The 16,409-nt window shown below is 39.2% G+C and overlaps 1 protein-coding gene across 1 annotated transcript; it reads right to left on the minus strand.

Moving 5' to 3' along the window:
* Positions 1 to 2,893: 2,893 nt before the first annotated feature.
* DNAJA2 (DnaJ heat shock protein family (Hsp40) member A2) lies at positions 2,894 to 15,945 on the minus strand. Its single transcript, XM_032486248.1, has 9 exons — positions 15,743 to 15,945; positions 14,220 to 14,279; positions 13,671 to 13,894; positions 11,371 to 11,451; positions 10,997 to 11,130; positions 9,090 to 9,286; positions 5,023 to 5,167; positions 4,757 to 4,884; positions 2,894 to 4,171 (listed from the first exon to the last, which is right to left on the minus strand). The coding sequence occupies exons 1-9, from the start codon at positions 15,818 to 15,820 to the stop codon at positions 3,980 to 3,982; spliced, it is 1,239 nt and encodes a 412-aa protein (XP_032342139.1). The 5' UTR covers positions 15,821 to 15,945; the 3' UTR covers positions 2,894 to 3,979.
* Between the last annotated feature and the right edge of the window lie 464 nt (positions 15,946 to 16,409).

The following is a 16,409-nucleotide window of genomic DNA, read 5'->3' on the forward strand; positions in this document are numbered from 1 at the left end:
AGCACAAAGTGACCCTTAATGTATGCAGATTAAAAAAATCATTTAGGGGGTGGTGGTGGGACTGTTCCTAGGACAGAGTGTAGAATGCAACCACACAATTTAACTGTATTACAAACATAAGAAACAATCTTGCAGAAGCGGGTGTGGGGAGGGTGCTGACCTAAGTAACTTTGGAAATGGAGTCTGTAAGATTAAAGGTAAAAGAAACTACACTTAGCACTGTACTGTGGTTGATAGTTTTTTCCTATGGGGGCATGGGCTAACAATTCTGATACTACCATATATGTATATTGGAATTAAACAACTAAACAAAAGGTGGGCAGATGATGGGAGCAGTTTATGTTTCACTGAAATAACACTACTGATTCATTCATGCAAGTAGGACTATTAGAAACTTTTACACACGTCTTTACATTTTGCAACATGCAACAGTGTTGTGCTTAAGTGTCTCACTGAAGTAACACTATGATCCTGGGATAGCATAAGAAAAGTACATTTGGTCTTTGTCCCTGATTCCTGGCACAGAACTCCTAAAACCCTTGGAATTTCCTGATAGGGGTGAAGGGAGCATCTTTTTTATTCGTAAGAAGCCCCTTTCAACCATTCTTGAATTTATGTTAATGAGGTGACTCCTGAAGGGAGGGTTGCACAGCCCTCTCTCCTGGGGGTTGGCTACCGCAGGAACCAACCATATGCTAAGAGGGTTGATGGTTGGAACTTTCAGCCCAACCCCTAGACCTCTGGGAAGTGGGGAGGGGCTGAGACTGAGTTCAGTTATCAATGACCAATGATTATGCCCTATTCCACTAGGCTGTTCCTGAGTTGTATCTCTTACAATAAACTGGTACTCTAGTAAGTAAAGTGTTCCTGAGTTCTATGAACCATTCTAGCAAACCATTGAACCTGAGGAGAGGGTTGTGGGTACCCCTGATTTATAACCAGTTGGTCAGAAGTACAGATGACAACCTGGTACTTGGTTGGTGTCTGAAGACGAGGCAATCTTGTGGGAGTAAGCCCTTAACTTGTGGGGTCTGCATTAACTCCAGGTAGTATCAGAAGTGCTGAGTAGAGGAAACAGGTTATTCTTTTAAACATTATACTCGTTCATTCCAGCAGCTAGTACTGTTAGAAGCAACTTTTACATAAGTAACATTAATACTACACTGCTCATTATTTCTGTAAAATATCTGACAGTATTCAAGATTGTCTAGGTCATCAACCAAAAACAAAGAAAATCTGACAACTGTTACAGCCAAGAGGAGCCCATGCAAATATAACTAATTGTAATATGGTATCCTGGAACAGAAATAGGCTAGAAACTAAGAAAATCTATTGAATAAAGTATGGGAAATGGATTTGCATAGACATTTCTCCACACAAATGTCCAGTAAGCATATGAGAGGATGCTTTAACATCATCACTCATTAGGCAAATGCAAATCAAAACCACTTCATACCCACTAGGATAGCTGTATTAAAAAAGTCAGGTAACAAATGTTGGCAGTTATGTGTAAAAACTGAAACTTTCATACATTGTTGGTAGAATTGTAAAATGGTGCAGTTTTTTTGGGAAAAGTTTGGCAGTTCTTTAAAAGATTAAGGTTACCAGGTGACCCAGCAATTCCACTCCTAGGTTTATCCTGAAGAATTGAAAACATATCATGAAAATTTGTACATGAATGTTCACAACAGCATTATTTCAAATGGAAAAAACTCGAATGTCCACAAGCTGATGGATGGGCAAACCAATGTATGGTGTATCTATACAATGGAATATTATTTGGCCATAAAAATGAAAGTGATGCTATTTCAGTGCTGACAGGGATGAAACTTGAAAACATAATAAATGAACATTCACAAAAGGCCACATACACTGTGATTCCATTTTATAGAGAAAATGTCTGAAATAGGTAAACACTTAGAAACAGAAACTAGATTAGTGATTGCACCAGGGGCTGGGGATTGGAATGGGGAGTAAATACCACTGGATTTAAGGTTTCTTTTCTGGGGTGACGAAAATGTTTTGAAATCAGCAGTGATGATTGCAAAACTCTATGAACCACTGAATTGCACTTTTTTTTTTAAAAAAAAGGAGATTTAATGGTATATGAATATTTCAATAAAGCTGTTATAAGATTCTTTGTACTGGTGATACTGTATGTTTATTCTCCAGACAGATGCCCTACAAAGTAGAGCCAGTAGACTGAGTTAAATAACAGATCTTAAAAGATTTTATTCCCTTCCACATGGTTTTCCCTACTGTAGTCAAAAAGCCTGGGTAGAACTGAAAGAAAAACTACACTGAACAACTGTTTTATAAACCTTTATTGGAAAGGCTACAAACTTTGTATTGCCACTGCATTTCTTATGCTTTAAGTGGTTGTGAGGAAGTAACCTTGAATACAAAACTACTGTGCTGTTGCATCTTGCCCAGGCTGGTTGTAAAAGATTTTGTACAACGGAGGTAGAGTGGACAGGGCAATAATTTAAACCTTACAGGCCCTGATCGATGCCAGGACACCCCCTTTTTTTTTTTTTTTTTTTTCCATTTAGGTTCTAGTCCACCTAGAAGTAAACTACAAGTACTACAATTAGGCCCAGGGATGGCATAATACATTTTAAATTTTTAGTTTTCAGTTTTCTCTCATTTGTTCTTTTACAAATGTAAAATGTGCCATTGATGTCTTTTCCCTAAAATTAAAGTGTGTGCTAAAAATATCTACTGTGGGAATGAAAGGAAGGTAATAAAAGATGAAAGAGTGATACAACATCCTTTTCATAGCAGTTTTACCTGATTTTTCTCATACCAGCCTATCAGTCTTACTTTTCTGTAAAATAGTAGTAATAATCAATGCTTCCCCCAATCTCAAATATTCAATTTAATAGAGACAAGAGAATCTTTAACTTAACATTTAATGAAAACAGAGCATTTTAACAGGTTCTATGCAGACATGGTTCTAATGTTGATTTGCTGTTACCTTATTTTTCAAAAAGTCGGTGGAGTGGGGAGATACAGAGGCTAGGTTAACCCGGCCCCAGTGCTCAGGATCATAACTTACTTATGAGTTACATAACTCAGATGTCCTTGACTCTACAAAGCATTAATTGAAGCCAATAAAGCCTGTTTCTACCAACATTATCAAACTTTCCTTTGCCTTTTAGAACTATAAAATGGGCATGTGCCTGAGGCATAAGCTTCAGACCAATGGGTTTTTAAGGGCTGTTTAAGAAGCAGAACTAAGGATACATTCTCCAGTTTAAGGATACACTTTACAGTTCAAAATATGTTCTTCCTTCTAAAAATGTAAGACAAAGAGTAATTTACACCAACTGCTTTTTATTATCGCATTTCAGAAACCTTTCACAAGATGGTAAAAAAAAAAAAGAAAAAAAAGAAAAAAAAAAAAGAAAAAAGAAAAGAAAGGGGAAAAAAAAACTGAAAAATTTTACAACCACAACTCAGCTAATGTTACTTTTTTCCATTGTTCCCAGTCAGCTCCAAACCCATTGTGTGCAAAGCCCATTTTTTCCATGCATCTAAATGATAGATACAGGCTATGAAATTCTTTATTCTATTTGTAGCAGCTTATGCAGGTGCAGCCAAACACAAAGCTTCAGGACAAATTGTACACAAACTTTACAATGTGGGATATGAATTTAAAATATGAAACATAAAATCTACACAAAACTGGTAAAAATCAAGCACAGATACCAGGATTGAAACTCATAACCCATGTGTGAAAGGGAGTCTTATTTCCTTTCAAGTGCTTTATTCTGCTACAGAACAGTCAAAATGAAGATGTAAAGCTTTGTGGTTAGTTTAAATTATACACTCTGTAGATACTATACCAATTTTAAAAGTTACACATAGACCAACAGATGTCCATCAGTTCATCTCTCCAGACTCTCCAGCTGGATTGCGGAAAACAAACCAGGCAAACGTGGAAACAAAATCCACCTGTGCAATTTGTTTCCAGAGTTTACTGATGGGCACATTGCACTCCTGGTCCATGATGGCTACTGCTTTCTTCATCAGAGCTATCATTATAGGCTTCACGCCTCTGACCACCTCCTGAGCCCCGAGTGCTATCAAATTCCTGAAGCTCTACCTCCTCTGTGTCTCCAATTATGTTTGGAACTTCTGGTCTAGATGGCAGAAGATCTTCTAGTTCCTTCATTAAAATAAACAAAAAGTAGGTTAGTTGGAAGGTGTCTTCACTGATCATGAACTTATTTTTTGGTATAATTCACTGTATATGCTTCTCTGACAGTTAAAATAAAATCTTTGTACTATAAGCCAGAGATCACAAATGGATGACCCACAGACCAAATCTGCAGACATCTTTTGTGCAACTCATTTACTGCTTAGAAAACAAAAACTGGAACTAGTTGCCAACATTTAAACACTAGAAAATTTCACACCAGACATGCCTTCCTGCATGGATCAGCAGATGCTAAGCTGGGGAACTGCCCTCTTCAGATGAGATATCTGCTCTCCAGGGAGCCCCAATCCTCCCATCACTACCTCACACCCAGTCTGCTTTACTCCTTTACTATATTCCCTGCTTAGCCCCATCAACTTTTACATCAGCTATCTTTGCTTTAATAACAGGACAGCTTATTCACCACTCAAATAGGTAAAATTTAACAAATTGCGTGGTCCAGTCTTAGCACTAAAAACAAATGGGAGGTAAACAAGAAACACAATTATCATTAAACTTTAAGTCATCTGTTGCCTAAATTTAGAGACCACTTACAGAAAGCTTGTCTGGGTTGATCCAGTTGTTTTCAGGAAACTGCACATCAAACTTTATGTAAAGATCCCCCTTTTCAAAGGGATTACGATACTGCGGCATTCCTTCACCTCGAACTACACGGACACATCCTATTATTCCAGTAAATAAAGAGGAAAGTATTAAGAATTTTATCCAAGAAGAAAGGTGCTTACTAGTATTCTTTTGAGAGTCATCTATTGTAAAAAAAATTACACAGAATCTTGGATTAGACAAAAATCAAGATTTACCTGGCTCAATTACTTTGCCTGGGGGATATTTCACCACAATCTGACGTCCATCAAGGTGCTTAAATGTGAACTGAAATCCACACAGAGCTTCAACAAGTCCTATCTTATATGTCATGTGCAAATCATTTCCATCCCTCTGGAACACCTACAAATAAAGCACACAAGAAACATCCCTTTAAAAAATTATGGAGGCACAGTCTGCTGTGCTATGTTCCTTGGATCAATTTCAAAACCTTAATTCTACCATTCGCTGCAAAAGCCAAACTGCCACCATCCCTAACTCCCTAAAATTATATTAGGAAATTTAGCTAGTTTCAATTAATATGCCATAAATTTCTATCAGTAAAGAATTGGAATTGGGAAAACAATGGTTCATAAGGCACAGCTGAGGCTTCAAAAACAAAACCAGGCATACTGTACAATTATGGCCCATTTCCTAACCCTGCCTCTGAGCAAAAAAGTGTAGAAGGCCCAGTGGGATTCTATAGAATCACCTTTGAGTCTCCTCCAGACATAATCCTAACAGGGGGAGGGGAAGGTCCAAGTTCAACATAAAAAGCTGAATCAGGAATGCTCAGCCAGTAAAGGGGCTCAAACCCCATGCTTCATACATGTACAAACAAGCTTTATCTGACCTCAAATTCAAAACTTGCTTAGATAAATGTAAATCAAACAACAAATGCTAACGTTGGCTTATTATTACACTATTAAGACTATAGACTAAGTAATGCAAAAGTTACTCAATAAGCATTAAAAAAAAGTGTCGGAGGGGTAGTGTAGTTCAGTGGAGAGTATGTGCTTAGCATGCACAAGGTCCTGGGTTCAATTCCCAGCACCCTCATTAAATAATAAATAAATAATTCTAATTACCTCCCGCCAACAAAATCAAAACAAAACAAAACAAAAAAGTGTCTGAGCTTTCAACGTTCAGGAAAAAATACATCCAATTTCACAAATGCCCAACTTATAACTTTTGCTTATTAGAATTTATAAATATCTATACTTAACTTCTGAAAGTTAAGTTGAAACAAATTAACTGCAGTGAAAGGTCACCTAGATTTTTTTTTCAAGACAAGTCTCTCTTCCAAAGAATAATGCTGGCTGGTTCATTCACAGGGGAGAGGAAATCTGAAAGATATCCTCTCTTTCTAAATTACGCTCCTAAATCTACCTATGAAGGGAAGTTAAATCTCAAGCCATCATCTTGACAGTGGCTCTGGAGCAGCAACCTCCGCGGCACCAGGCAAGCTGTTAGGAATGCACATCCTCGGGCCCCATCCCATACCCTCTGCATCAGAAACCATGGAGGCCAGGCCCTGCAATCCATAACTTCACTGCAAATATATTATCTATGCAAGTTTATGCAGGTGTCTCTCACAATGGGTGGAAAAATTAATTTCAATAATGTTTCTTTAAGGCAGGACTTTTCAATGCTTTTGCAACTGTAAAATGCTAGTGTTTCTGAGTATCTTACTATTGTTCCAAGAACCATCTTTAACCAAATATCCTCTGGTTAAAGCTATATAATTAGGGAGCAAGAAGGCATATTATGTTCTTGGATACAGCTCAACTTAAAAGTGATTCCAATAAAAAATGATACAGGATCGATTTTTTGGAAGGGACCAGCAGGAGCGGTGGTTAGATTAGACAATTTGATGCTAAAATTCAAACAGAGAACAAAAAGGTAAGAATGGCCCGGAAATTTTTGAAAAACAAGACTAATGAGGAGAGACGACTAAGAACCACGCAGCATAACACTTAGAAGTTACAAAAATTTCTGAAATAGAAAAACAGAGCGCAGAGGAGACTAACATCACCAGATACTGTGGCTCTTTGCTGTGTAACTGCACTATGACAGTGAGATCACCAAACACACACACACCTGTACTGAAAGGTGCCTATACATACATACTCAGCACTCTCAAAACTGAATTGTTTTTTGATCAGAAGATTTATACTGTTTTAGCTACAGTACCCACCCTGATCTCATGGCCTCACAATTCCTTCAACACAAGTGTTGAGAGCAAAAAAAAAAAAAAAAAAAAGGAAGCCCCAAAGAAAAATAACTATAAGCTTGTTCGTGAACTAGTTCAAACTAGTTTATTTTTCTTAAGAAGGTTAAGAATATTTTCAGTGGTATAAATTAAACAAGATGCCTAAATCTCATCTTGGGCTCAAATTTACTTTACTCGTTCATAAAAAACAAAAAACCAGGAAGGAACAACCTTTGACCTCTTATTAGTTGAACTTTCATTCTAACCTTTATCATCTTCTATCTTCTACTTTAGACAACCAGTAACATTTGCTATCTGTTAGAAATTCCATGCAATTCCACCACTGCCAATAATTTTAGAGGTGACTGACTTCCAAATGCCTCCCCCATGGCTCCAAGAAAGAAAGCAGTTATTAGTTATCTCATTTTATTTTACAGAATCTGTCTGGAGGACTTTTTTTTAAGTGTGCAAAGCCAAGCCCAGAGAGGCCAAAGCTAATAAATGGGAGCCAGAACTTAAGTCCCTTGTCTCCAAGACTAGTTATTTCTGTTTTTAAAATCCCAATATACTTATAGAACAACATTAGAGATTGAACTTAGGGGTAAAAAAAATTTTCACCATCAGTCTGACATACCAAAACCTCCAATGCTTCAGTCTACCCTCACCCCAATAAACATTACTTCTTAACTTCCTCACTACCCTCCCACTGCTGTACTGCCAGACATCATTCGATAACTGCTCTCAAACTACTCCAATGATGTATCAATGAAAATATCCACATGTGGTTTGTACCATCTCACAATACAGTTTACTCTATACCCAAGCAGACTATATATGTCTCAATTATCTGGCTGTCTCTCTTATCTTCCTCCCTTTTATGCCTTTTATGGTAGTGTCCATGGAAGGTAAGATTGAGCAAATAAGGAGTGGCTAAAATGCCAGTTAAAAGGCAATCCTGTAAGAGTTACAAATATTTCAACCCACAACACTAAGGCAGAATTCTAGAAATTATCATTTTTTAAAGCAATCTAGGGACCCTTGCCATTTGCAGGTTTGGCAATATTCACAAAGGGCCAAGATGTATAGCAATTTATAGCTTTGTTGAGGCAAGGAATTTGACTAGTACACCTTGAGAAAGGCTAGTATAGAAAAGCGAGTCACAATCTAGTGAGGGAATGAATCTAATCAAATTCCCAGAATCTGCATCTCAATACAGCTCTATTCTCTACAGGATTCTTGAAGTGATTTTAAAATTTTACTTATCTGTAGAAATCACCATTGAATGGGAGAAAACATTAAAACTAAAAAACGCGGTTGACTTGTGACCTAAAGACTTTCAAAGGAACTCGAAATGGCAATGTGATCAACTTCTGGGCCTGAACCCTGTCAAATGCTTCAATATTCAAGAATGTGGGCAACTACACCAAAGCTTCAGATACATTCTTCATGAATAAAAACCTACAGTAAACTCTCTGCACATTAAAAAATACAGATGCAATGGTATGTATAATCAAAATAACACACACCAGGCCACATCGTTAGCCCAGTTCAGCTTGCCTTGTACATAACAGATACAATACACATTCAATCACAAATTCAAAAATAAAATGTTTTTACAACCCCAGAACCTATTCTTTCAAGAAGTTCACATGCACACCCAAAGTAAAATGAATCAACAGAGCAGCACTGAGGACTAAAGCCCTGTTCACTCACTACCCGTCAAAGGAGTTTCACAGTGAAAACTAAGCTGCCTTAGGTCACCTGGTCCCCCCTTATTTTCATAAACAAGGAAACTGGGGTACAGAGGTAACAGGATTACTTAAGGTTACAGTGCCAGTCAATGGTGGAGCTGGGACCAAGACCAACTCCTACAGTGCTACTGACAGCACCTGTTTTGCTGGTCTGCTAAACAAGCCAGTTCTCATGAACACAGTCTTAACTACTCAACAAATTCATCTACGTTCAGTGTTGCTCCAGGAAACCCAAATTGATTTAACCTGTACCTTGCACACAAGACCCTTTTCTGGTCTTCTAAAGCAAAAACAAAACAAAACAAACAAAAAAGGAAATTACCTCATGTTCTTTTTCTTGTAGCAAAAGAACAATGTCTCCCGGTTCCACTCCTGGGGCTTGGTCTGCTTCCCCAGTGAATGTAATTCTTTGTCCATGTTTCATGCCTTTGTCTACGTGGACTTCAAGAATCTTGACTTCTTTAATCACCTTCTTCCCTTCACATTTTTTACAGCGGTCCTTTTCATTAATTACCTCTCCTGGAAAAAGAAGTCGTTCAAACTTCCAGCAAGGGTACTATAATGTACTCTTAAGTAAGATAGATCTTGATAACACTTTATTCACTAAATAAATTTTCTAAACTTCTTTAATTTGCTACCTCAAGTTGTTTAAAATAACATTCTTAGTAACAAAAACTCACATCTTACTGCAGGTTATCTAGCGGATCCAGCTACCCAGTCTCCTCTGTCTCAGAGTAGAATGTATCTTAAACAATACTTAGCTCCTGACTTTACTTCCTAAAGTTAAAACAAAGCCTAAGAATCAAGCAAACAGAATAGGTGGTCAGATGCTAGAGCTGCTTTATTTTTCCAGCCTTAGCTTCACATGAATTTAACAATGGACAGAGACAACCCAAATCAAAATTTAAGTTATCTTTTAGACTCATTATTACCTTGCCTAGTTGGTCCCAGATCTTTTGTATTTCACAGACTAAACCCTCCTCAGGTGTCCTATTATGGACCTTCCCTTTATCTAGGTACACGACCACTGAAAATTTCCAAAACCAATGAGAGCTGGCACTGAGTACCTTCATACCATGTTTAGGACAAGTTTCTTTTTCTTTCTATGTATTATTCGGAGTCATTTGATCAGTGCTATAATAAAATAAAACTGAAGTTGTATGTATATTGAGAAAAAAACAGCATCAATTTCTGAAGGCTGATTATTGGCACACTTTTATGCTTAGATGACATGTACAGTGACTTCAGGAACACTGCTTCTGCAGAGTATGTTCTGTAAAGCACTAGTTCCTTAAAATGATAATGGCACATGGGAAAAAAATTTCAGAAAACTTTGGTTTCTTGATGGTGAGAACTGTTAGCAACTTTAATAAGGTAAAATGCACTGAGACTCTCAGGAGAATATCATATGTACCAAGTTATCTTTTCACTTTCAGAAATAATTTGGAAAAGGATGTTCTATAACTGTGCTGTTCAATATGGTAGCCACTAGCCATCTGTGGCTGTTTAATTTTAATTTTAAATTAATAAAGATTAAAATTCAGTTCCTCAACCGCAGGTGGCTAGCAGCTACTACACTAGACATTGTATACACAGAACCTTCCCATTATTACAGACAAATTCTTTTAGATAGCACTGCTCTAGAACAACAGTTGGCAAACTAAGGCTCACAGGCCAAACTGGGCATGCTCTTATTTCTGTAAGTAATGTTTACCTAGAAAATGGTCATGCCCACTTGTTCACATATTGTCTGCAGCTCTATACAAGTGCTAAAAGGGCAGGGGTGAGGAGTAGTTTCAGAAATCATTCTGCCAACAAAACCTAAAATATTTACTTCTGTAAGAGCTTCAATCCCAATTATCTATGCTCGAAAGCTAACTAAAGCTTACAGTAAAAATCCTCTACTTATCAGAATGAGAACTGAACAATTTGCTGTCTCCCTTTTATCAAATAAAACCATTTAAAATATAAAGGGACAAAAGACTTTGCCCATCTTTTTGGAATGAAAAGACACATGTTATTTTAAATGTTACATATAATATAAATTTACTGTTATTCTGTGTTCACTGGGCCTATGCATAAGGAAATTATTTTTGCATTTTTCTTTTGGAACTCTCTGTATCTTTAGTAAGATGAATATGAACACACGTTGAAAAAGAAAAACTGTAAGCCTCTACAATTTCTGCAATCTACTCCAACATAAAAGCAAAGAAATACTGGCATGCATACCTTCTCCATTACAGTCAGAACACACAGACTGCATCTGTTGTACCATTCCTGGAGCCAGCTGTCTGATCATGATGCGTACACCTCGACCCCGACAAGCACTACACTTCTGAACAGCTCCAGACTTTCCGCCTTGGCTATAGCAAGCGAAAGTATGTATTAGATTTTTCCACATAGGCCCTGACAAACAGGAATTGTGCTTCTCATCTTCATCTTCAACCCCCCAATGACTGGTATTTAAACTGACTTTCAGAGATATCAGAAAATGTTCTGGGTTGGGCAGTCAGTTTGAAGTCATGAACAATTTTATCTGACATCAACTCAATGTGCCACTGAAACAGATAAAGTTTATTTCATAAGCCAGAACACACACTTACCCACTGCATGCACTACAGAGCACATTCTTGCTAAGTTGTAGTTTGGTTGTCTTGCCATTATACAGATCTTCTAAAGATACTCTGGAGAAAAAAGAATTAGGTTCAAATTTCGCCAAGTTCTCTTAAATACAAGACACAAGTGATTGCTGATAGAGCAAATTCCACTATAACCTTTTAAACAAAGAATTCAAGAGCATCTTACATTAGTCTACTGAGTAAGTTTTATTTTGTAGCTCAAATTAGCAGAAAGATTTTATGGCTATAAACAATACATGTGGTGCTCAAAGCCGGATGCTAAAGGATCAGGTTAGCGATTTGCTGTACTGCATTTTCTGGTAATTGCACCAACTCAAGAATCACACCTTCTGGCCTTAGGCAAGAGCCCTCCACCTAATCCAACCCTCTAAAAGAGGTACAATTATTATTCCCATTTTACAGGACAAAACTGAGATACAGAGAGGTTAAGTAATTTGCCCAAGATCACACAGGCAGCCTGGCTCCAGAGTCCATGTCCTACTATAAACCTCTGCTCCCTCCAAGAACAATTCAGAAAGGCTACACAGTTGTATTACAACTTATGGGAGGCACTCAGATTGCCTATGTCTTAAAAAAAAAAAAAAAATGGCCTTATCTACAGTGTGTGACAGAGGACAGGTTTCCAAGAGAGCCTACAAGTTTTAGAGGTCTGAAGAACTCAGTGAATTATAAGCAAAATTGTATATTTGAGCAACTTTTACAAAATTTTAAAAGGAGTCTATGACCCCAAAATAGTCAAGTTAAAAAGCTTATTAAAAATATTCAACTGATAAAACCCAACTCACTTTTATTCACATAGCATATTTGAATTGCAGGACCATTCATTTCCAAATTAACCTCAAAAAAACTATGTATATCAAAAATCTCAAAAATACTATTCATTTAGAATCTGGAAGCAATGCATTTAATTTGGTTTTACATTCTCATTGTGTTTTTAAATCTCCTTTAGTAGTAAACATTTAGTTTAAAATAAAAAAGTTAAAAGTACTTTGCAACACATCTATACTATTTTATAAGCATTTAAACTTTCTTAGAATTGTTATTTTTAAGCTAACCCTTTTATACATTCCAGGCAGGGTAAGAAAATACTTATGGTCAAAACATTACCAGCAGTTCCAAACAACTGCTTACCTACAGCTTAACCTTAGGCCAAAGCGCTTGGTTGCATGTCTTTTATACTTCTCCTAAGAACCCTTAACCTAACCATTCGCATGATACGTAGGTCTTATTCTCCTAACATACTAAATTGCAATTAGTATGCAGCACTACAATCTAAAAGGGCAGAAAAATCCTCATTTCAATAAACATGGCAAAAGGAAGGAAAAATGTGGGTCTAGCAAAGCTGACACTCTCCATCAATGGGGCTAACTGGCAGAATCCTCTACAAGCCAATTTAGTTTCTATTTATCAGCTTCAAAACACTGATGTGTGCCCGGGAATCTCTGCCAAGGAGAGACAATGCTGTATATAAAGATATTCACAGCAGCACTATTTATTATGGAAAAAAACTGGTACTCTCCTATAGAAAATCATGGAATGGAGTATTATAATGCCACCAAAATGAAATGTTGCAGTAACTGGAAAATTTTTAAAAATTATGCTTTACTTCCTCTTACCTACTCAAATGTATAAACTAGATAATATAAAATATTTTGAAGAAACACTTGAACTTCATTCTCTGGCATTTACTAGTAAAACCATTATTGGTTCATGAAAAATTAACAAGATAAAAGACTTCACAAAGTTATTTTCATTTTGGGTTCACAGACTAAGACCGAGTTCAGACAATCTATCATATGTTGGCAGGTTAATGTCAGGCTTGGAGCCAGCAACCTCCATGGAAACCAATTTTGGAGAGTTCACACTGAGGATCAAGTAAAGAGTGACTACAACATGTCAACAAACTAGCCAGTCACTCACTTTGTAAGTTTTTAAATAAAAAGTAACTAGGAAGATGTAACTACTTCAAAGAAAAGGAATCTCCACAGCTGAAATTTTTAAAAACAAGCAGCCTCGGAAGCATATACCAAAACCATCATCCTACTCTGTAAAAACATCAATCATCCTTTAAGATCTCTTAGTAAAATAGGTTATTAAATTCAATCTAGTCATCCAATGAGAACAGCAAAGCAAATGGAAGGGGTTTTTTTTTTTTCCTGATGAAAAACAGAATTTTTTTTTTTGATAATTTTTCTCTCTTCTACTGAGTACTTCTACTTGGAAAAAAGTTCTTAATTTTTTTAAAAAAGAAAAAAGGTATTCACTTGAGTGGATGCATCATGTCTTCTCCTCTTCTTCTGCCATTTCGACTTCTACTCTGATTGCCCATGAAGCCAAATAATCCCCCACCAAAAATGTGAGAGAAAATATCATCCATGCCACCACCTCCGCCGCTACCTTCCCGAAGACCTTGTTCTCCATATCTGTCATATAACTCGCGCTTTTCAGGATTGGATAGTACTTCATATGCAAAACTTATTTCTTTGAACTATAAAAAAAAAGAAAAATAGGAAAACTGGATTTTCAAATAGAAGACTGGGGAAAGGCGATAAGAATCTAGGATTCATTTAATTCTAAGAAAGCCACAAATTACCTTTGGTTTGATTCTGGTCCTATTTACCACCTACCAAGGCCAGAATGTCCCATCTGTAATTCCCATCACAAAACCAAAATACTCTTGACATAAAAATTTGGTTCTTTGGGCATAGATGGACTTTTCCTACAACATTCCTGGGTTTTTTTCTTTTTTTTTCCTTTCAAGAAGGGCAATTTAAGTTTAAAACTGAAAAAAAGTCTCAAGTATCTTAACTTACTTTGTCACCAGCATTTGGATTCTTATCAGGATGGTATTCCTTGGCTAACTTTCTGTATGCCTTCAATAAAAGATAAAAAAAAAGTTACATACAAAGACCAGATATGAGTACTAATTTTCTGAGAAGCAATGTTCTAAACTCATAACCTTCCAGAAATGTCCTTTATTCTCAGGCATTTTCTATCCTAATACTGTTTACTAATTTAATATAACAAAGCAGATAGTAGTTACACTTGAAAATAGGTTACACTGAAGCCAGATACAGACAATGAAACAAAGCCACAGAGAGAAACATTGAAAAATTCCACATTTTCACTATTGTCAAATGCCTTTGATGGCCGGTAACCAGAACAAGACTCCAATAAACTCTAAAGAGAAATGATTGTTCAGCTTTACAAGCTGAAAATCACTACTATTAAAATTAGGCTAAGGTAAGAATCCCTGCCCATGACGGCTCCTCTCATTGTAACATCAGGAAAAAGCCAAGATAAGCTCCTAAACCATGTTTTATTTTCATATGGTGGATTGATTGGGGTCTTGATTGGAGTGACCTCAGCCTTAGAGAAGCGACATACATACCAGTGGCTCAGATAAAAAGCATTTAAGCGTTCATTCACAGACCCATGAATTATGTAATACGGACGAGCATTTCCGGTAAGGTAACAGGAAGTCCTTTTACTCTCAACTGTACCCGTCCCACTGCCTAACGAGCATTCTCATTTTTCTCAGCTTACAAATCCGGATACTCTAAGCCCCATGAAGATGCTGTGGGGCTTAATCAAACGCCTCACGTGCTTTGAAATCCTGAGATGAAAGATTTGCAGCATCGCAAGGAGCGATAATGAGGCCTTCTACTTATTTTTAGTCAGCGTACACTCAGGTGTTTGGCTGGGACCCACGGCTTCTTCCTGAAGTGGGTACAGAACATTTGGGTTACCTGCCCACAGAACAATGCACCCAGACCCACGCTACCTCAGGGCCAGTGGGCAAGGGAGCAAGGGAGACTCCCTCTCCTGCGGCCGTGGCTCTCGGGAAACATCCCCAAGTATCCGCAGATACCCGGCGAGGGCGGCCTCAACCCTCCCTCCAGGGCCCAGACCCAGCCTCGACTCGGCTCGGATGCCGACGTCCGCGGCGTAGACAACTCCTCTCCCGGGACCGGGATGCGCTGGGCGCCTCGGTCCAACCTGTTTTTCCAGGGTGGTGACCTCGGCGAGGGGAGGGCCAGTCAGGCAGCGGCCTCCCGGGAGCTCCCGGCCTCGGGCACCCGCCAAGAGAGGGAGGAAGGAAGCGTTTTCGTCGTGTTTGCGCAGGGGTGGGTTTTATTTGCTGCATCTGCGGGCGGGCGGGCGGGGCCGGCGGCCCAAGGTCAGCCGAGGCCGGAGTGCGCGGCCCGCAGCAGGCCGGTCTCGCCGCCGGCCCCAGCCTGGGCCCGCCGCCGGCTCGCGGGCCGCTCCGTAGCGCGGCCTGGCGATCCCAGCCGCGCAGGCCCGCGACCCTCACACCCTGCCAGCTCCCCAATACCTTCTTTAGCTCATTCTCGCTGGCGCCGGGCGGGACGCCCAGGATGTCGTACAGCTTAGTGTCGGCCACGTTCGCCATGGCGGCCCGCCGGGCAGCGCTCACAGAGGAAGGCGGCTGAGCAGACGGAGTGGAGCCGGGCCCACAGCGGCGGCGGCAGCACAGGCCGAGCGAGACAGCGAGGGGGAAGCGGGGGCGGGGCTGAACTTTGACCCGACGCACTGCCCGCCGTGACGTCACTGCGCGGAGCCCGCCCCCCCGAGCGCCCAGCAGCAGTTGTAGGGTTCGCGAGTGGTGAGGGGGGCGAAGGGGGTCCTCGCTGCCTCTGAGGCACTGGGTCGCCGGGCAGTGTCCAGCGTAGAAACCGGGAGAACTAACTGTGCACGGCGCCCTCCAGGACTTCAGCTTTCTCCAAAGGCGTTTATAGTGGGTGCTGAAAGAATGAAGAGGCCGCTTCCTCGGTCAGCGTGGAGTCCGGCGGGAGTGAAAATCGGTCTGTGCTCGCTGAGGTCGTTCTCAGAATCCTAGATGCCGCAGGTGGACCCTCTGGGTCTGGTTCCCTCGGGGCTTACGATGAAAAACAGCGCCTGGGTGTGTGTGCCGTGTATGTTTTATATGAGGGAATTTTCATACATTCACCAAAAGTAGTGTATTACACCGAAGGATACAG

Source organism: Camelus ferus, chromosome 9 (genome assembly GCF_009834535.1).
Source record: "Camelus ferus isolate YT-003-E chromosome 9, BCGSAC_Cfer_1.0, whole genome shotgun sequence".
NCBI classification, from domain to species: domain Eukaryota; kingdom Metazoa; phylum Chordata; class Mammalia; order Artiodactyla; family Camelidae; genus Camelus; species Camelus ferus.

What these genes read in the sequence shown, in the direction of transcription:
- DNAJA2 (XM_032486248.1), bottom strand. Translation starts at nt 15,820, where the DNA reads ATGGCGAACGTGGCCGACACTAAGCTGTACGACATCCTGGGCGTCCCG. An exon ending in GCGAGAATGAGCTAAAGAAG is followed by an intron (nt 14,280 to 15,742) that starts GTATTGGGGAGC and finishes CTTTTATTGAAG; the next exon opens with GCATACAGAAAGTTAGCCAA. An exon ending in AGGCAAAGTAATTGAGCCAG is followed by an intron (nt 4,885 to 5,022) that starts GTAAATCTTGAT and finishes CTGGAATAATAG; the next exon opens with GATGTGTCCGTGTAGTTCGA.